At 46.5% G+C, this 21,369-nt stretch overlaps 1 protein-coding gene across 1 annotated transcript in view; it reads left to right on the top strand.

Annotated features, from left to right (window-relative positions):
• Positions 1-20,996, top strand: part of CLIP2 (CAP-Gly domain containing linker protein 2) — a 77,997-nt gene extending 57,001 nt beyond the window's left edge. Inside the window, exons 9-16 of the mRNA XM_082294483.1 lie at positions 3,897-4,841; positions 7,344-7,401; positions 8,768-8,851; positions 9,259-9,415; positions 9,918-10,077; positions 10,968-11,153; positions 19,817-19,879; positions 20,380-20,996. Of these exons, the coding sequence (XP_082150609.1) occupies positions 3,897-4,841; positions 7,344-7,401; positions 8,768-8,851; positions 9,259-9,415; positions 9,918-10,077; positions 10,968-11,153; positions 19,817-19,879; positions 20,380-20,391 (1,665 nt within the window). The 3' untranslated portion in view covers positions 20,392-20,996. The remainder of the gene's footprint in view (positions 1-3,896; positions 4,842-7,343; positions 7,402-8,767; positions 8,852-9,258; positions 9,416-9,917; positions 10,078-10,967; positions 11,154-19,816; positions 19,880-20,379) is intronic.
• The last annotated feature ends 373 nt before the right edge of the window (positions 20,997-21,369 follow it).

The raw sequence follows: 21,369 nt of genomic DNA, 5'->3' as shown, positions 1-21,369 counted from the left end.
AATTCAACCCACTTTTGATCCTGGTTGGCAGCTGATGCTGTAGTGCTTTGGAAGATGAAAAACAAATGCAGGAAAAGCTTTCAAGAGCTTTGAAAGATGAAAACCAAATTTAGGAAAAGCTTTCAGGAAAGGCTTTTTGTGGTGGAAGACCATGGTTTACGGGAAATACTATCTTCAAGGAACTCTCTCATGCTCATCTCCTGGATCCTGCAGCATGCCTTGAATGTCAGTGGGAAATCAGTTTATAATTAATGAACAGTAATTTAAGACAAATAGCTAGAAGTAAATCTGAAATTCCTATCTGAGCTTCCTCAAAGTGCAGGAAAACTTTGGATTTGAGACTCTGACTCATATTGGCTAGTACTAGCAAACCAATTTACATAAAATAATACAGGATTTGATGTGAATCTAAGATTTAAGGACTGTAAAACAGTTAATCTAATTTTTTCCATGGTTTTTGGTTTCTTTGTTGTTGGTTTTTTTTCCCTCTATTTTCATATATTTTTCCAGAGTAGGAAAATAGCAGGATTAATAGATACTGATCAAGAATATCAGGTGGGACTGAGAGCTTGACTGGGCACTTGTGTTAACCTCAGGAGTCTGGAGAGCATCTCTTTGAGAAGTCCAGAGATGAGTTTTGTAACAGGTCAGCATCTTCAGGTAGAAAATATCTGATGTGCTGCCACCAGTTAATTAATTGGTATCAAAGGAATATTTATTCCTGTAAGTAAAATCAAGCCTGGAGCTCCATCTTGAGATGTGGATCTTTGGACTTTATAGGGAGCAGAATTAGTTTTATTTAATTAATTAAATGCCTTTTTTTTTTTTTTTTAAGGATGCAATCAGCCAACTTTTGCACTTAAGTTATATAATTTGGGATTTTGATAATATTTGAGCTCTTGCATCCACGTGTTTTTGCCCTCCTCCTTCAGGGGTCCAACAAGGCACATAAAAAACAGAGCCATCTGAATATAACTGGCAGTTATGTCGCCATCTATGAATACATGTACAGTGATATTTTGCAAGCATAAAATGTGGATTTTTTTTAACTTCAGTTTCTATCATTTGTACACAACTAGCCAGGCCTTGCTTTATTGTAGGGAAGGGCAGAAAATCCTGAAAACTGGCTCAAATAGAAAGAGGGGGGGAAGCAAATAATTATATGGGAAATGAAGGGCAAAAAATGGTTCTGAGCAGGTTTGTTTGCTTTTTGCTAGATTAAGTTTTTTATTTGGTAGATTAATTAAGTTTAATTCAAAGGAAAATGTGGGTTTTGTAAGCTAAAAAAATGTGACGGCCAGAGTGTGCATGCACTTTCCTCTCTTCTTTTATTTATAGCGAATTTTACATGATACTACAGTGGTGATTGTGGAGTGCTGAGCTTTGCCACCAAGTGCAGCTTTGTGGTACTTCAGCTTTAAAAGTGAAGGGCACCAAAGGAATGCCCAGAGCCAGTGCTCCTGGATTTGGGTAGATCATGTGAACTTCTTGTGCTTAGTTGAATTATTTGTCAAAAAAAAACCCCTTGAAAACAAACCACCGACCAACCAACCAAAAATCCCATAACCAACCAACCAAAAAAGTTCTATTTTCTTGTGCCAAAATTAGTAGACTCTTACTGTACAAAAATCAATTTGCAATTCATGTCAGGCCTATTCAAACCCAAAGCACTGATTTATAGAACAGTTTGGTATCTCAGTTCCCTGACTGCTTCACTGCCGTGTATTTTTGGTTTTACAACATGTCATGTACAGTCTGACCTGCTTTTTCTTCCCCACTTAGTGTAGGATTCACACTGTCTCCAGAGCAAAAAGAGGATGGAAACTTCCAACTCTTTTCACTCTACCTTGTGATTCTTCTTGAGGAAAGATGTGGAGAATCATTGCAATGTCTTTGCATTCTCTTTGTGTACAAGGGCCTTGTACTGGTGGGAGCTTTGCTTTTTAGGAAGTGTCTTCAGCTGATGCAGGAAAACACTGATGCAGGTTTCTAATGCAGAAGGATATTTTCCCATCACAGATTCAATTTTCTTGTGAAGAACCACTACGAGTACCATGTAAAATCCCGTAGGGACCGTTTTCTGTTTGGTTGGATTTTTCCTCCTTGTTTGGATCTTTATTCTCTTCCTGTTGTGAACTGCCTTTCCTTGTCTTGTACGCTGGAGATGATGTTGCAGCCTTCTCTTTCCCTCTTTCTCTCTTTCCCTCCCTTCCCCTACTCCCATCTCCACTGTTCTTTTTTCCCCTCTGTGTGACCAGACTCAGACGCAGTTGGAGCATGCCCGAATACGGGAGCTCGAGCAGAGCCTGCTGTTTGAGAAGGCACAGGCTGAAAAACTCCTCAGAGAATTAGAGGACACCAGGGTAATGGACCCCCACTTGCCCTGCCTGCAGACAGTGCTTGCCCTGCCTTGGTGCTCATGATGCCTTGCTTTGGGTTTCTTTCTTTTGGTTTTTGTGGGGTTGATTGATTTTGGCTTGAACTTAAGCTTCCCTGATTTTTTTTTTTTTTTAATTTTTATTTGCTCTCTTTCCCAGAAATAGTGGTACAATGTGATTTCTAGCTTTGCTTCTCATGTGGGGAACTTGTTTCTCAGATTGAGTTTGCTTCTCTGCCCCATGCCACCATCTGACACATGAGCTCGTCACAATTCATTTTTCAATTAGCATATCCCAGCAATATCCACACCCTGCAGAATTCATTCTGCTTCGAGGGCCCCCCCCCCTCGGGCTGTAAGAGGAAATAACATTGCAATCAACATTTCAGTCTCCCCTGCCAGTTGTGGGAGCTGCCATCTGAAGTGGAAGGTCCTGGTGAATGCAGGTGGGCCCACTCTGATCCTTGGCTCTGCCTGCAGCAGGACAGGTTGCCCGGAGGAATCCTAAAGGCAGGCCAGATGTGGAAAGGGCTTTTTCATGCTGGTGTGGTGTGGGAAGCAGCAAATTTGTTGCAGTGAGCAGCAATGGATTTGAGAGCTGTAGAAAACACAAATGTGAGGGTCTCTAAGAAGTGTGGATGATTTGAAGCCCCCTGTGCCCATCTAAAATAATGACCACCAGCCTCCTGGGCTGATGGCTGCTGGGGAAATGGCGACTGAAATGGAGTGGAATTGATCTCTTGGGGTTTGGCTCAGTTTCCTTCTTTCTGTTGCCTTTTTCTAATATTTCATCCTCTTCTCCATCCATAGCTTCAGCACCATGAACTCCCTGTGACTTGCAGGGAGTTCAGCCCTGCCAGGTTACATTCAGATTACAAAACATGGATCCATAGCCCTTAAGCTCAATGTGCACCATGGCCAGATTTATTGTCTTGCATCCTCTAGCCTCCTTTGTTTTTTTGACTTTGCTAATAAACTCTAACAAGTACTCACGTGTAAAAATCCCTTTTCCTTTTTACACCAGGGTAAACAAATTCCATTACAGAAGAGAGGTCTGCAGGCTGAGGATTGCTGAGCAATAAAGGAAACATGATATGCTTAATGCTGGTTTTGATGCTTGTGAAATTCCTGCATGTGCAGTCACATCTCCTCTGTGCGTCATCTGGCAAGATGCCTGATCTGGAAACATAATGCCCTTCCAGGACATTATTTTTCATAAACCACTGTTGCTCCCTAGTGAATTTCAAGGGTTATTTCCAAGATGTTTTTCTGTGGAAAGCAAGAGATTTGTATTAGGAAAAATAAATTGCAATTGGCACAGACATAACCGTGAGTTGTCGGTGCTGCTTACCCTGGTGCAAAACTGTGCTCAGGTTGGAAGGTACCGGGTGTTCTTTACCTCGTTATTTGAACTTTGACTAACGTACTTTGGATTTACTTCCACTGGAGCACGCTTACTAAAGGGGAAGGATGCAGCGAGGAGAGGTGCGCTGACTTTGTGTTCTCTGTTGTGTTGCAGTTAACCACAGTGGCTGAGAAGTCCAGAATCCTGCAGCTGGAGGAGGAGCTGAGCCTCAGGCGCAGCGAGGTGGATGAGCTCCGGCAGTGCCTCCGGAGCTCCCACCAGGCAGAGACCCCTGAACATAACCTGGGCTTGCAGTCAGAGGCTCTTCGGCTGCGGGATCAGCTGCTGTCTGCCAACAAGGAGCATCAGAAGGAAAGCAGCCAGCTGAAGGAGAAGTACGAAAAGACACTAAAGAAGTACCAGCAGGAGATGGAGAAGCTGAAATCTGTCAATGAGAAGTACTCACAGGAGATTGTTGACCTAAAGCATAAGGTTCAGCAAGCCACTAACGAGAACATGGGGCTCATGGACAACTGGAAGTCCAAGTTGGACACGTTAGCTTCTGACCACCAGAAGTCTCTGGAGGACCTGAAAGCCACACTCAACTCAGGCCCTGACACCCAGCACAAGGAGATCGTGGAGCTGAAGGCAGTGGTGGAGAGTATAAAGTTGGAGCACCAGCTTGAGTTGGAGAACCTGAAAGCAAAGCACGACATTGAGACAGCTGTCCATATAAAGGAGAAAGAGAGTCTCAAACTGAAGCTGCAGGAGGCTTTGGATGAAGTGGAAAAAAGCAACAGCAACTGGAAAATGCAAATGGAAACCAAAAGCAGTCAGCACCTTCTTGAACTCCAGGATGTGAAGGACAAGTGTCGAGATGCTGAGCTGAGGGTGCATGAACTGGAGAAACTTCATGGTGAATACACAGATCAGACACAAGCAATAGCTTTCTTGAAAGAGCAGATATCTTTGGCTGAAAAGAAGATGTTGGACTATGAAACGTTACAGAAAACAGAAGCCCACAGCAAACAGGAGATCCAAAGACTGCAGGAAAAAGTGCTTGTCTTAGAGAACAAGCTGCAGTCCATGGAGGCCCTGCATCCTTCTCAGCATGCAAATGTATGACTTTGGGGTCATTTGGCTTGTTTATTATCACTGTTGGTAACCCCTCAGCCGCTGCCTTGTGCAGTTTTCTGAGGCCTCAAATATCTGGATGTCTTTTCCTTCCACTGACAGTGCTCTTTCTGCACTGCATCTCCATGCTGAAGGTGTCTTTCTACTCTAGAAAGCCAGTACAGTGGGACAACTAGGAAAAAAGAGCAAGTGGGGCCACATCTGAGCTTGGAGGCTGCTGTGGCAGCAAAGTAGGGCTGTCGTGGTTTGCCAGGGTGGGCTCTCATTCTGAGCAAGCAGTGTTCTGAGCTGGAAAAACCATCATTCCTACAATACAGTTGTGTTTCTCCAAGGAGCTGCAGCAGTCTTGGTGTGCTATTGGCCAAGACTCTTTAGGGGTGGTAGGAGGATAGGGTGGAAAAAGATTTAACCTTGCTCAGTGCATGGAGCAGGGTTTGAGAGGTGCAGTGAGTGGCTGAACTGTGGGATGGGGTGGGAGTGTGCCAGCAGCAGGACAGGGGCTTCACAGCACATATGGGAGACAGGGAAATGCTGATGTTGAGGATAGGGGACAAGCTGCCAGCAAGGGTCAGAATGGCACCAGGCTGGGGAAATAAAATAAATAAAATGCCTGATTAAATATGAGACCAGGGAAGGCTGAAATAATAGCAGTAATATGAATTTATTGTGGCCTTTGTGTCTCCTTAAGTCATCCTTTTTTTTTTTTTTTTTTTGGACTATTTGCCACAGGATGGATCATCCCACTTTTGTGCATGGCACAGGGAATTGTGGCTGGTTCTGCACTGTAGTGAGAGGGGAGATTGCTACTCATGGCTCTGGGCTGAGCCCCTATTTGTGTTTGGATTTTGCATGAGAAATGAGGAAAAACCCAATTTACATCCTGTGGGGATGCAGAAAATTAAAATAAGCTGTAAAAAGCGTACATTTTAAGAATACTCTGTTGAAATTTCACTGGTGATGTAGTTTCTGTTCCAGACAGAGGTGCCAATGAATTCAATGCTTGCGTTTAATTTCCCAACGTGAACAGCCCCACTGAAACCAGTTGTACCTCCAGGCAGCAAAGTCAAGCCCATGAATTCCATGTTGTCTAAGTCAGAAGTTCACTCCTTGGAAACAGGCACACTGAGGACAATAGAGGCAAAGGCCAAGGAGGAATCTCCAGCATTAGTAGTGTGTGAAGGGTTGCTCTAGCATGTTTCATCTAGTAAGGACCGTTGGGAACAATAAGTACAGCCAGGACCCTGGGAAAAGGGGGTTGTTACTACAACAGGTAACACATTATTGTCAATATTCAAACAGGAATGAATGGAAAAGAAGAAACTGGAGGCTTGTTCCAGAGCCCTTTAGATAAATAGAAGGGCTCTGGGGGATATTGATACTGGTTTAGAACCGGGGAAGTCTTGAAGTAATTATTTCAACTATGTGTCAATTAAAATCAGGAGAATATGGGAAGAAATGCATGGTTGAAAGCCTTCGAGTATCATGGGGCAAGTTCTATCTTAAATTGTCTTAGTTAATTTAAAGTGACTGTGGTATTCACTGTCCAAGTATTTTAAACAAGCAAAGGTGTCTTGTGACAGTCTTTCCTAGACCTTCAAGTGAGAACCACAACTGTGCTTCCCTGGAGTAGTCAAATAGTTTTTTCCATACCAAAAGTATGTCAGGAAACATATTTCTCCTCTGGGGGTGCTCATGCTTCTGTTTGACTTGTCCCACAGCCCAGACTTTAGGGAACTGACCTTGGGGCTCTTGGCTGTGGTGGCCACAGCAACTGCTGGGTCTGGTGCTGAGGTTCCAACAAAGGCTGCTGGATGGGAAGAGGCATGAAGGGCTCAGTTGTAGCCTCTGCACGGAAAGCTTGGCATTGAAAGCTCTGCAGTCTCTGGCTTTTCCTTGCAATATAGAAAAGAGGGTGGGGGGAAAAAAGCAGAATCCCCTGTATGGACCTGGCATTTGCCTGTTATTATTTTTATGAATGCATTAGTTCTCTAATAAATTATTATTTTATCAATGTTTTTATAACTTTGGGCACAGCTAGCTTCTACAGAAGTTGAGGAACTTGTTGACTGGTAGGTCTCAAGTTGCATGCTGGAGAGCATTTGCAGTTGGATATTTGCTGTGACTGACCAGAGATGCCTGGTCCGAGGGACAGCAGCTCTTCCGTCCCTCTGCACAAATTCTGAATGTGCAGAGCTGGAATCAGAACTTGTGGGGAAAAACCTGAGCTCTGTTCCCTCCTGGGTGAATCCTGCTGTTGTGCTCAACTGCAGGTTGTGTGTGGGCACTCTGGTCAGCCTCAGTAGTACCCAGCTGGACAAGTGGCTCCTCAAAAAAGCCTTTATTTCCCTCTTGGGAAGGATGTAAAACATCCTAACTTGGACACTGGATACTTTCTGCTTTGGATGGGGCTTTGTGGTTGTTAACTTTGCTTTGAATCTTTGGGTAAAGGATTGGTTTATTATTCATCATATTTTACATTTATTCCAGATGATTGAGACTAATGATATTTCTGAAGAAAAGATAAAGATGAAGCAGACTATGGAAGGTATGAAGCTCCTATTTTTACTTGGAACACCCTGTTCTAGTGACTTGTATGCTTTCTCTTCCTCTAACTTTCTGCTCTTGCAGGGATGGCTGCATGGAAGGGGTTTAGGAAGTCGTTTCATCTGTCAAAATTTGCTGGATGACATTTGTTGTCTGGCTTTGTTTTTTCCCTCTAATCAAGCTGAGCATATGCAGGGATGGATGTTTTTACCTGTATTAGACATTCTCCAAACAGATGGTGCAGGTTGCAGACAGACCTGTGGAAATTGATGCATTTCCATCCCATCACTGATTTTTACAGCAGGTAAAATTCAGACATTAAATGTTATTTGTTCACAGGAGAGGAGTGATAATGGTAGATATTAATGTGACTGACTTCAAATAATGATAGTTACTTTTTATTAAGTTTACTATAAATTAAATCCATCCTTTTAACAAAAGGTGAAACTTACGCACTCAGAAAACTTTGTACAAAGTGTATTTCAGCTTGAACTACACTCAGCCCCTTCATAGAGGGTGAGCTGTAACACTGAGTCTGAGCAATAGCAGAGCTGGATTCAGAGGTGTTTTGTCCTATTTCTGTTGCCCTCAGTGCAAGCCAGGCATTGTCCATAAGCCTCATCTGTCTTTGCAGGTATGGGATTATGTAGAACACATTCATATTATATCCCATCCCTGGAAGTGTCCAAGGCCAGGCTGGGCAGGGCTTGGAGCAGCCTGGTCTAGTGGAAGGTGTCCCTGCCCAAAGCAGGGTGGGTGGAAGATGATCTTTAAGTTCCTTTCCAAACCAAACTATTCTATGTTCCAACACCAAATTGTTTGCTGACTGACAGGTAATTCCTGGCAAGTGACAGTAGAGCTTAACTAGATCCAGCAGCCACTGCTCTGAATAGCCACTCAGTCTGTGTGTACATTGTTTCCACACTGAATAAACCCCAGAAAGATGTACTGAAAACAACCAGGTCAGATCTGAGCCACAAAAGCATCAGACTTCAGATCTAAGCTCTGAGCATGGAAATACATCAGTTCCAGAAAACATGTTTTTGAAGCAGTCTCTGTCTTCCACTGAAGGAGGTGATGCAAAAAAATGTGCTAAAAGCTCCTTTTGGGTTTTTTTTAAATGTTTTACTCCCTTTTCCCCCTCCTCCTTTGTGGTTGCTTTCTTAACCCTGTCTGATACAACTTTCCAGTGTGTATCCCACCTCCAAGTGTGGTGAAATGCAGTATCTCCAGCTGCTTCTCTGCCAACAGGAGTGTACCACCGTGGTGCCTGGTGCACCCTGACCCACGCTGTGCGCCTGACACCTTCCCAATTTGCACAAAGCATTTTCCAACCCTCTAATCTTTGTCTTTTCATTCCCTCACAGACCTCCAAGACAAGCTGAGTAAAAGAGACAAAGAGGTGTCATCCCTGGTGACCCAGACTGAAACTCTAAGGGCCCAAGTAAGTGGTAAGTTTCCCTAATCCAGTGTTGGTGGGAATGAAATGTTTCCCTGCTTGTCCTATGCACTGGTGTTGAACAAGAGCCCAGAGCTGAAATAGGCTGATGTAAAACATGATGCTGCTATTTTTTTAATAGATATTGCTGATAAAAATTAATTCAGGAATTGAACACAAACTGCAGAAGATATTTGTGTCCTGTGAGGGAGGGTTTGGGCTTATTTATGTGTTAAGCTAATGAGGCAGAAGTCAGTGGAGCTGGGTGTGTTGTTTCCAAGATCTCCCCTTAACTGCAGCCAGACCAAGAACTAATTAGGTCTGTGCTTTTAGGAGTAGGGATTGGGAAAAGGCAAAAAGCAGGAATATAAGTAAAGGACTAAGTGACCTTTCTTCCCCTGAATCCTCTGCTTCTCATAGCTTTGGAAAATAAATGCAAAACAGCAGAAAAGAAGGCTGATTCGGTGTTCAAAGAAAAGAAGAGGTTGGAAGGGGAACTGGAAGCCTTGACCAAGAAAACACATGATGCCTCAGGGCAACTGGTCCTGATTAGCCAGGAGCTGCTCAAGAAGGAAAGGTCGGTGTGCAAGGTCTGGAGGACAGAGCTGGAGACAGAGGGGCTCTTTGTATATTCATGTTCCTTCTGGGTGCTGTAATCAACCACCAGAAGAAATGTAGAGTTGCATTGTTGAAATCCAGCCCACAGCTTTCCTGTTCTTTAGAGACGCTGATGTGTGAGTTTGGTTAGAATTACAGGCTGTGAATTCTCAAAATGCACTGTCCTTTTGCTGCTTGCCAGGAGCAGCAAGACAGCTCAGTACCCGTGTAGATGCTGAATGAAGTAATCTACAAGCCAGCCAAGCTGGCTGCTGCCCTGCTCCCAAGCAGTGCCTTGTGCAGGTCCCAATCTCAGAGCTGGCAAAGTGCAACAAGGAAAGAGTGGTGGGAGCTGGGTCAGATTTGCTCACTGGCCTTTCTTTGGATCTGTAGCAAAGGTGGGAGAGGGAGCACAGCAGGACTCCAGTGGTGTTGTGGGCTCTGGGAACGTCTTCATCTCTTCCTGCTGCTGCTTCTTCCAGGAGCCTGAACGAGCTGAGAGCGCTGTTACTGGAGGCAAACCGGCACTCGCCGGGGCCGGAGCGGGACCTCAGCCGGGAAGTGCACAAAGCTGAGTGGCGGCTGAAGGAACAGAAGCTCAAAGATGACATCAAGGGGCTTCGAGAGAAACTGGTTGTGCTGGTGAGGGCACTAAAACCCCTCCTGGGCATGGCCTGGAGGCTACAGGGCTCTATACTGCTGAGGAGGGGGGGAGGGTCTGAGCCCTTCACTCTTGCTCCAGGTCTTTGTGTTTTCTTTTGTGCTGCTGAATATCTGATGGGAAGTCTCTTGACAACGACTGAGCTGTGGCCTGGCTTAGCAGCATCTCATTAAGCAGCAAAGATGTCCATATGTCATATAATCACAGAATGCCCCGAGTTGGAAGGGCCACAAGGATCATCAAGTGCAACTCTTGGCCCTGCACAGGACACCCAACAATCCCTGTGCCTGGCATCGCTGTCCAAACGCTCCTGGAGCTCTGGCAGCCTTGGGGCCGTGCCCATTCCCTGGGGAGCCTGGGCAGTGCCCAACACCCTCTGGAGGAAGAACCTTTTCCTGATACCCAACCTAAACTTCCCCTGACACAGCTCCAGCCATTCCCTAGGTCCTGTCCCTGGTCACAGAGAGCAGAGGTTGCTATGTGCCTCTCTGCTTCCCGTCGAGAGGAAGTTGTAGACTGCTCTGTCCTTCTCCAGTGTTTTTCTGTTCCCACAGGTTTTAGATCCATGGATAAATAGGGTTACAATTTATGGGAGAAACTGAAAGTCGTTCAGCTACCCCCCCGCGTTTTACACACACTCTGATCCAAGAATAAGCAGTGTCCTCTAATTCCCGAGTACTTCAGCGTCCTCCAGTGGTTGAAATGTGAATAATTGATTTGAACTGCTGGAAACAAACTGGTCCCTTGATGCAAGCTGTGCTCTGCCCCATCTGCTGATGTAGTTCCAGGAGTTATGTGGATTTCTACCTTGAGTTTCTGCAGCTATTGGTTTTGATGTAAAATGCTCCTTTTTTCCCTTTGCTGTCTTAAGGACAAGGAGAAGTCAGTAACAGACCAGCGGCGATACTCCCTGATCGACCCCTCTTCGGAGTCGGAAGTGATCCGGCTGCAGCACCGGCTCGTCAGCACGGAGGATGTGCTGCGCAACGCGCTGGAGCAGGGACACCAGATGGAGAAGCTTATGGAAGCAATGAGACTCTCCTCTGAGAAAACACAGGTAGAACATCAGCAAACAGGGTTGCTCAGCCCTCATCAATCCCCCGGGATCTTGCCCTATGTTCAGGGAGTGATACCATCAGCTGGGTCCTCTCTTTGGGTGCAACCTGACAAGGCCTTGTTCTGTCAGATGTAGCCTAATGCTATAAAATCCCTGCTAGTTGGTAATCACAGATCCCTTTGTGCTCCAGAGAATGGTTGCTAGACATGGGGTTTTGGGGAAGTTGCACTGTGAGTAACTGTTCTTTATGTGTACAGTATTGTCTGGCTGCATGTGTTCATAACATGGAAGTTGAGATTTTTCTGACATCCCTCTTCTTTGAGAGTTTTATCTTTGCAGTCCCTAAGCAGAAACTTTGCAGGTGACTGGGAAAATGTTTTCCATTTCTCTTACGAGCTCTCTTACCACCTTGGTGTCTGATGTGAGTTTGCTGATGGACTGTGAATGTTCCCACTCCAGTTTCTGTCTTCTCTCCCCAACTTCCTCTGATCTCCCTTTGTTTATTTTGACTAAAGAAAAGCTGCTTCTGTTGCCTTACATCCTTCTTTATGAAACTGAAGGGTGGAAATAGCTTGACTCTCAACATTTGGCTTTTCTATCTCATACCTGTGGAGTCTCAGCCCTGACTGATTCCTCCTGCAAAGTGACCTGCCCCTTCTGCCAAGCTTTGTGCTTCATGTCCTTGTTCTGCTATATTTTCTCTTGGGTCTGCAAATAGGCCTTGGCTTTTGGAGCTCAGATGCACCATTATTTCTCTTATACTTGCTCATTTAAATTCTCAGCTGAAAAATGTCTTTCTCTTGCAGTAATGAATTACAACTGACATACAAGCAGACACCTTAGGGTAGTACAGAACAAGCCACTAGACACAGAATGGGCAGAGAGCTTTTTTTCACTGATGCAGGTGCAGATATGCTGTGTTAGGTAGTCTGGGGAGTTTCAAGCCTTCTCTTCCCATGACAGTCTCTGTTGGATACACCAAACACTGTTTGCATTGCAGTGGTACGGGCAGGGAGGTGGTCAGGAGGAGGGTGCAAGGTAAAAAACTGCAACCCTGAAAAATCTGCTGGCTCATTGAACATCTGTGTGTTGCAGACAAGTCTCTATATCCTGCAGTGCAGCATCTGCCAGCAGCAGGCAGGACAGCTGGAGTCAGGATGACATGTTTGTGGCAGTCCAGGATGTACCATAATCCCGTCAGTACCTCCAGAGTGACTTCTGCTGCAATTGCTATGTGTCAAATGCAAATGCATCATGACAGCCTCATCTCTTGGCAGCTACAGGAGGGGTGGGGAAAGTTATTCTCTACTTGCTTTAATACACAGTCTCTTGAGAAAGGGAAATCTTCCTTTTTGCATTCCCATCTCCAAAAGCTGTGCAGGTGGTAATTATTTCTTCCCCAGTTCTAGCAAATGACTAATCTTACCTGAAGGGAGTTGGAACTGACCTTATGAGATCAGCTAAGATAAGTTTGATACATTCATGCTTAAGAAAATGTAGAGATATGACAGAATAGCATTATGTCTTCACCTACAATCCAAGGTGCAAAGAAGCAGAGGATTACTGTGGGAAGCCAGGTGTGCCAGTTTGGCCAAATTTAGAAATATATCCTCTGACAGAAGGCAGGTTACAACCAGCCCTCCCCCACCATGTTGGGGAAAAATTGAATTTTCCTCAGAGGAAAGTGAAAGAGATAAAAACAATTTATTTAACAAACATACAGGAAAAGAATAATAATGCTAAATAATAAAACCTCACACTGTGGAGAGAAAAACCTGGGAAAATTTCAGGGTCCTTCCATAGTCTCTCCCCCTCCTTGGAGCTGGGAAGGGGTGGTGGGCCCCCGTCCAGGGCCAAGGCCTCAGTGGAAATTCCTCCCGATGTATTCTGATGTTGAAACAGCCCAGCAGAGAAAAAGGGAAAAAATGAAGTCCCAGGAAAACAAAAGTTCAACTCTCCGGAGGAAAAGGAGCTGAAAAACTGGCCAAAAGGTGGCTGGAAAGCAAGCAGGCTGCTTCCCCACCCTCGCTCTGCAGAAGCAGACAGGTTTTATCTCTGTGTCCTCGGAGCATGAAAACCAACTGCCTTTAAAAAGTACACTTTTCTCTCTCCCCTCTCAGGCTCAGTTTAAAGGCATAGAAAGGCACAAAATTAATTTCTGGGCATGGGGCAGTGATAGGGGATACAATGTCATAAAGTCACCCCAAGACATTCCACCCCTTATCCCATATCATTGGCTCAATGCCCAAACGAATATATTGTAATTCTACACACACACATCAATACATACATATACATATATCCAGCTACGTACAAACAGTGACCCTCAGCAAGCAGGGGTACACAGGCATTCCACATTACAGGTGGTTTTCACCCAACAATCAGATCTCCCTGTGGTACACAACGTGTTGTTCCATCTTTCTGCATTACCCACCACGTGCAACCAGGTCCCTGAGCAAAGACAACCCCACGGATGGGTTTGTCTGTACTCAAGGCAGAATTAATCCAAACAGTCTTTCCTAACAGACCTCTGAGGTGCACTCCTGGGGCCTTATCTCCATCTACTGTATGCAGGGATTCAGCTTGGGCTGGACCAGCTCTGTTGGTGGAACCTCAGGTGTTAACTGACCAGGTGGCCTTTGCCAGATGCTGTTCCAAATTTTTGAAAGTTCCCCCACCCAGTGCCTTTAGGGTGGTTTTCAACAATCCATGGCACCGTTCCACTTTGCCTGCAGCTGGTGCATGGTAAGGGATGTGGTACACCCACTCTATGCCATGTTCTCTAGCCCAGGTGTTCATAAGGCTGCTCTTGAAATGAGTCCCATTGTCAGACTCAATTCTCTCAGGGGTGCCATGCCTCCAAAGGACTTGCTTTTCCAGGCCCAGGATGGTGTTCCGGGCAGTAGCGTGAGGCACAGGGTAGGTCTCCAGCCATCCTGTGGTGCCTTCTACCATTGTGAGCACACAGCGCTTGCCTTGGCGGGTTTGAGGCAGTGTGATGTAATCAATCTGCCAGGCCTCCCCATACTTGTATTTGGACCATCGCCCACCATACCACAGAGGCTTCACCTGCTTGGCCTGCTTGATCGCAGCACATGTCTCACAGTCATGGATCACATGCGAGATACTGTCCATGGTTAGATCCACCCCTCGGTCTCATGCCCACTTATAGGTGGCATCTCTGCCCTGATGACCTGAGGCATCATGGGCCCATCGAGCTAGGAACAGCTCTCCTTTATATTTCCAGTCCAAGTCTATCTGTGACACTTCTATCTTTGCAGCCTGATCTACCTGCTTGTTGTTTTGGTGTTCTTCATTAGCCCTACTCTTGGGGACATGGGCATCTACATGGCAGACTTTCACAACCAGCTTTGTTACTTGGGCAGCGATGTCTTTCCACTCCTCAGCAGCCCAGATTGGTTTTCCCCTACGCTGCCAATTAGCTCTTTCCCACTTTTCCAGCCATCCCCATAGAGCATTGGCTACCATCCATGAATCAGTGTAGAGGTAGAGCTTTGGCCACTTCTCTCTTTCAGCAATGTCCAGGGCTAGTTGAACAGCTTTGAGTTCAGCAAGTTGGCTCGATTCACCTTCTCCTTCAGTAGCTTCTGCAACTCATCATGTGGGACTCCATACAGCTGTTGTCCACTTTCATTTCATCCCTACGATGCAACAAGAACCATTAGTGAAAAGAGCGTAGCGTGTGTCTTCTGATGGCAGCTGGCTGTACGGTGGAGCTTCTTCAGCATGTGTCACTTGTTCTTGTTCCTCTTCATCAGTGAGACCAAAGTTTTCACCTTCAGGCCAGTGTTTGATTATTTCCAAAATCCTAGAGCGACTCAGTTTTCCGATACAGGTGCGCCGTGTGATGAGAGCAATCCATTTGCTCCATGTGGCATTGATGGCATGGTGGGTAGAGGGAGCCTTTCCTTTGAACATCCACCCCAGCACCGGTAGTCGGGGTGCCAGGAGGAGTTGTGCTTCAGTGCCGATTACCTCTGAGGTGGCTTGGACTCCTTCATAGGCTGCCAAGATTTCCTTCTCTGTGGGAGTGTAGTTGGCTTCAGACCCTCTGTAGCTTCGGCTCCAGAATCCCAGTGGTCGACCCTGAGTCTTACCAGGCACCTTCTGCCACAGGCTCCAGGACAGACTATTGCTCCCGGCTGCAGAGTAGAGCACGTTCTTCACCTCTGGTTCCGTCCTGACTGGGCTAAGGGCTACAGCATGAGCGATTTCCTGCTTGATTTGGGCAAAAGCTTGTTGCTGTTCAGGGCCCCAATGGAAATCGTTCTTCTATCTGGTAACCAGGTAGAGAGGACTCACAATCTGGCTGTACTCAGGAATATTGTACTAGTTTGAAAACAAACCAGTAGGAGGCACCAAGTCAGAATAACAATTTAATGGGGAAATTAAAGAAAAGGAAAAACTAAAAGAAAACACTGGTTCAAATTGACAGAGTCAAGATACAACCTGACACCTGTTAATCAGGGTGGTGGTAGCAGTCTGGTAGAATGGTGGCTGCGGTCCTCCTGAAGCAGTGATCCTGTAGAAAAAGGGTCTGCTCTTCCTCAGGTCCAGTGGTGGCTGTGTAGCTCCTGCCCTCTGGAAATCCAGTGGAAAGGGTGTCTCTGGTGTTCAGAATCTCAGATTATATCAAGGATGGAATGCTTGGTTCCTCCCCCTGGGTGGAGCATCTCACAATGGGGTAATGAGTCATGAGGCCGAGTGTTGATTAGGCTCATTAACAGAAGATAGTCCGGAGGGAGTTATCTCTGAGTCCTGCATGGCATTGATGGGCCATTAACAGAGAGATAGTCTGGGGGGAGGAGGCAAGGAAACACTGCCCCACCTGATTTCAACAGCTCATGAGGATGGGAATAGAATACACTGCAACCCAGGACAAATACGCATCCTCCAAAAGCCTATGGCACCTAGGAAAGCTTGCGTTTCCTTCTTGTTGGTTGGTGGAGACATTGCTGTGATCTTATTGATGACCTCAGTGGGAATCTGATGCCGTCCGTCTCGCCATTTCACTCCCAGGAACTGGATCTCTCAGGCAGGTCCTTTGAGTTTGCTCTTCTTGATGGCAAAACCAGCTTCCAGGAGAATTTGGATGATTTTCTCTCCTTTCTCAAACACTTCTGTTGTGGTGTTCCCCCACACAATGACGTCATCAATGTACTGCAAATGTTCTGGAGCCTCACCCTTTTCCAGTGCAGCCTGGATCAGTCCATGGCAGATGGTGGGACTGTGCTTCCACCCCTGGGACAGTCGGTTCCAGGTGTACTGCACACCCCTCCAGGTGAAGGCAAACTGAGGCCTGCACTCCGCTGCCAGAGGAATGGAGAAAAATGCATTGGCAATGTCAATAGTGGCGTAGCACTTCACTGCTTTGGACTCCAGCTCGTACTGGAGCTCCAACATGTCCGGCACAGCAGCGCTCAATGGTGGAGTCACTTCATTCAGGGCACGATAGTCCACAGTCAGTCTCCATTCCCCGTCAGACTTGTGCACAGGCCAAATGGGACTATTGAAGGGTGAGTGGGTCTTGCTGACGACCCCTTGGCTCTCCAGCTCACGGATCATCTTGTGGACGGGAATCACAGCATCCCGAGTTGTCTGGTACTGTCGGCGATGGCACTGTCGAGGTGGCAATTGGTACTCGTTGTTCTTCCCCCTTCAGAAGGCCGACTGCAGATGGGTTCTCAGATAGTCCAGGCAGGGTTTTCAATTGCTTAATGCCTTCTGTCTCCACAGCAGCTATTCCAAAAGCCCACTTGAGTCCCAATATGTATATTGAAATACCCACGGAAATACCCACTTTGGAGGAAGTCTATGCCCAAAATGCACGGGGCCTCTGGGCCAGTCACAATGAGATGTTTCTTCCACTCATTTCCAGTCAGGCTCACCTCAGCTTCCACCAGGGTCAAATTTTGTGATCCACCTGTTACACCAGCAATAGAAACAGATTCTATCCCCGCATGCTGCGATGGGATTATTGTACACTGCGCACCAGTGTCAACCAAGGCATCACATTTTTGTGGTTCTGATGTACCAGGCCAACGAATCCACACAGTCCAAAAAACATGGTTTTCCCCGGCCTCTACCTGGCTAGAGGCAGGGCCCCTCTATGCCTGGTTATCCTTCTTTCCCTGGGCCTGCATCTTAGAGGTTCCTTCATGGGAATTGGACATGCCATCGTCTTTTCCATCATTTCCGGCAGTTTGGCTACAGGCAACTGGAGCTACTTCCTTTTTGGTGGAACTTCCTTTCTGAGACTTGCTCTCCTTCAATTCACACATTCGTGCTGCCAGAGCAAAAGTAGATTGGCCACCCCACTTCCTCATGTTTTCCCCACTGTCACACAGGAAATCCCACAGCTCACTTCGTGGGATGTACTTTCTTGGGAACATCCGTGTTTGGTATCAGAATCTCTGATCTGTACTGTCAAGATTTGGAGAAGGCCCTCTTTGATCTCCTCCTTAATCTCCTGCTTGAATTCCTAGAGATTCTTCTCCATCTTATCTTCCATTTTCTGCACACGTGTTTCCACAGCTGCGATTTTTACATGTGTTGGGCTATGCACAGAGTCTGCATATGCTCGGAGCTTCACTGCCATATCCTGCATGGTCTCAGTTGCACCGTAGTCTGGTTTCATTATTGCTAAAGCAGAAGTGTATTCTTGTGGCCCAAGCTGTATGAGTTTTCACCACGTGTATGGATTAACTCTGTCCTGGTCTGGGCTCCTCAATCCTCGGTCATCTGTGAAGACAACCTCTACCACCCCTAGTTCTCTCAGGCACTGGATCCCTTGTTCTATGGTCTTCCACGGGGTTTTCTGCATACAGAGACCATCTCCGCACAGATATCTATCCTTTGTGCTATTCAAAACCCGTCTCTAGAGACTGGCAGAGTCAGCCCCCCTTACCATCGCTTGGTCGATAGCTGGATCACGTGACAGGGATCCCAAATGCCTCGCTTCAGCACCGTCCAGCATCACATCATCACCTGCAGCATCCCAAATATGGACCATCCAACTTACTATGGATTCATCAGACCGTCGGGTGTAATCCTTTCTTGGGCTGTGAAGGTCCTTTATGGACATGGACACAGTAGTGGTTTCTGTGCCTGAGTCAGGTGGTGATTTTGAGGTTCCTTCCCCTGCATCATCCTCATCTTTCACTGGGTGATCAGTTTTGGTTGTGTGCTTTTTCCTCGTGACAGGAGCCACTGTCAGTGGCTTAGACTCTCCATCTGGTTTGGGCTTGCTGTCTGGTTTGGCTGCAGCCTGAGTGACTGCAGGGGTGTCTGCAGGCTTTGCTGATTTATCTTCCTGCCCCTCTACCTTTACCTGCTGCAGTGTGCAATAGGCATATGCCAAAGCCCAACATATTGCAAGGAGCAATATTCTCATTAGAATGGTCATTGTATTTCTTTCAGATATTTCCCCACCTCAGCTGGTTTCGGAACTTGTTCAGGGGGGGAAATTGCAAACCATTGGGTCAGAGAATTTCTTCAGGATTTGGCCTATATCCTCCCATTCCCCACACCACTCAGGATTTTCCACCTCTGGGTCAGGTGTCTCAGCAGTCACCCTGGAAATCTGAGGTCTTATTCTAGACAAGCTGCGAATCATATAGAGGAAGATTACCAGATTAAATGCCAAGAGGATGGTGTCTTTAACATCCAGGGGAAACTGAACATTCTCAAAAGATAACCTATCAAATTTAAAGGGGAGGGAAATCCCGTCTCCTCCTCGTCTGACAATCCGGGTGCAATTACTAATAAATTCCCAAAACAGGCTACTGAAGCTAGGACTGGGGTTAGGATGGAGAAACCACATATCATACGCACTTTGAACAGCTGCCTGTACCTCTGTCAACTTCTTATAAATCATTATCACCGAGCACAGCAAAACAGAAATCCGAATTCGTGTCCCTGCTCTTCAAAAATTCCTTATCAAGGATAAGATCAGAGCAAGTTGTGGATAGGCAAATAGGCCTAGGGACCAGCAAGGCACTAGTACCTTAAACAAGCCTACGGACCAGAAATACATGAATATATAGAGACATTATGAACTCAACCAACATGGTGACTATTTTACCACTGCACGGAATAAGTAAATTCAAACCAAAATGTAATTAGCACAGGCTTTTCACTTTCCTTCGAACCACACATTGGGCACCACTAAATTTGTGCCCGTTTGGCCAAATTTAGAAATACATCCTCTGAGAGAAGGCAGGTTACAACCAGCCCTCCCCTGGTTGCCAGGCTTGTCCTCAGAGGTGGGAAATGGGGAATGGCAAATGTCCTTTTCAGTGCTCGATGTTCAGCTGTGCTTTGCAGCTAACACTGCCCTTGGCTGAGGGTTTGTTTTTTGGTATTTAAGCGTTGGGGTGAATAGTGGGTCTGTGACCATAAGGAGCTTGGGGGATGTTTGGTAGCTGGGAGGGATGCAATCTGGCATGTGGGGATTGAGCCAGGATGCAGAGGGCAGGAAGATTCTTGCCAGAAGTGGGGTGGGATTTTTGCATCCTCTGTTCCTTGTGTGGAGTGGGCAGCTAAGGAAGGACATGACAGTCTTGCCAGATTTCAGTGCTTGTAAGCAAAACCACCAGGATGTGTGTCTTTCTTCAGTAAGTGTTGTCTATTCTCCATTGCAGACTGTTGGAAATTCTGGGTCTGCTAACGGGATTCACCAGCAGGATAAATCCCACAAGCAAGAGGTAAGTTATGAGTAGAATGTTGTTTAGAATACTAACTGCTTTGTGTGGTTTCTTGCCTGCTGTGGTGGGGACAGCACTTGGATGGGGGTAGTTCTGCCAGCAAAGCTTGACTGTATCATTCCCACAGCAAAAGCAAGAGGCTTTGCACAACTCCAGTTCCCAAGTGTGGTGGGACCCTCACTAGACACTCCTTGAAGCCATGGGGAAGGTGGTGGTGAGGGACACACTGAGGTGCAGTGCAAAGGGAGTTTCCCCATAGTCTCCTGGGTCAGTGCTATGTGACTCTGCTCCTGGCAGCCCCTGCTAGAACCTGCTCAGTCTCAGATTTCTGCTGTGCCCTTTATATGGGTGGCATTTGTGGGACGTGCTGTCCTGGCCTCCCACAGCAGACTTCATCCACCCATACTGGGCAAAGCCGTGGGCATCCCACTCCATGCCTCTTCCAAAAAAAGCCTCTGTGTTTGTCCTCATTTTGCCTGACAAGATCTGTTTTCTTCTAGGAGAAGCTCTGATAGAGAAGAGGTGAAAAGGATCATTTCATGCCAGTATCAGTTCCTCTGCACAGTCAGGAAAAACAACACCACATCTGGCTTTAGGACCTCCAAAAGACCACACACAGTATTTTCACTTTAAAGCAGGACAATGTTTATAATGTACTAACTGATGTAATCAGGACAATCCCAGAGTCCAGTTTTCCAAGATGGCCATTGTTCCAGGAGGGAGCAGAAAGACCTCTCTGGGTTTGGTTTCTTACTTGTATTGGTTTTGACTGTGGAATTTGTATTGTTTGAGCTGCCCTTGTCCCACCAGCTGACGTGGTCTCGATGACAGCTGCCCTGACCTGTGGCTGAAGTGTCAGTGGGTCCCAGTAACCCCACAGGAGCTGCAAAGGGATTTGCCTGTCATGTTCAAAGCATGTGCCCATAGGCTGCACCCTTCCCATGGGGTCTGTCCCTTCCCTCCCACCCACCCTGGTGTCCTGAGGACCTGCACAAGTGAGTGAAACCTGCTGGGCTGATAATGAGAGGTGTGGGGACATGTTCCCCTCCTCCCTTTGCAGAAGACATCACTGTTTTAGAGCAGAGGCTGCACTTAGTTCTTGTTATTATAGCATGTTGTGGGAAATAATCCCATTTCAGAGGGATATTTACGTTGTTTCTTCTCCCCTGCCATTTGGGGAAGAAGCTGTGGTGGCTCTGAGTTTGGGGTCAGGCACACTTTGCTTGGGTGTAGTTGGCCTTTCTTCTTGCAGTGAGATCTCTGAGCAGGCCTGCTGGTGTCCTGTGCCATAGCCAGCTGTCCAGCTTGGTCCCCCTCACTCCTGGGGGGTTCATCAGGTCTGTTTTGAACTCAGGACTCCACAGATGCTGGATCTCAGCATTGCTGGCCTTGGAGCTCCATGCTGGGGGCAGTCAGTGTGGAACAGATGCCTTGAGCAAATGGTTCCCTCCTTGCCCGTTTAATTTAACAGCTAACTGCAGATTGCCTGG

The sequence above is a fragment of the Coloeus monedula genome, assembly GCF_965178545.1.
Source record: "Coloeus monedula genome assembly, chromosome: 20".
NCBI classification, from domain to species: Eukaryota; Metazoa; Chordata; class Aves; order Passeriformes; family Corvidae; genus Coloeus; species Coloeus monedula.
The sequence above is the reverse complement of the archived record's forward strand: the minus strand, read 5'-3'. Positions and strand labels throughout refer to the sequence as shown.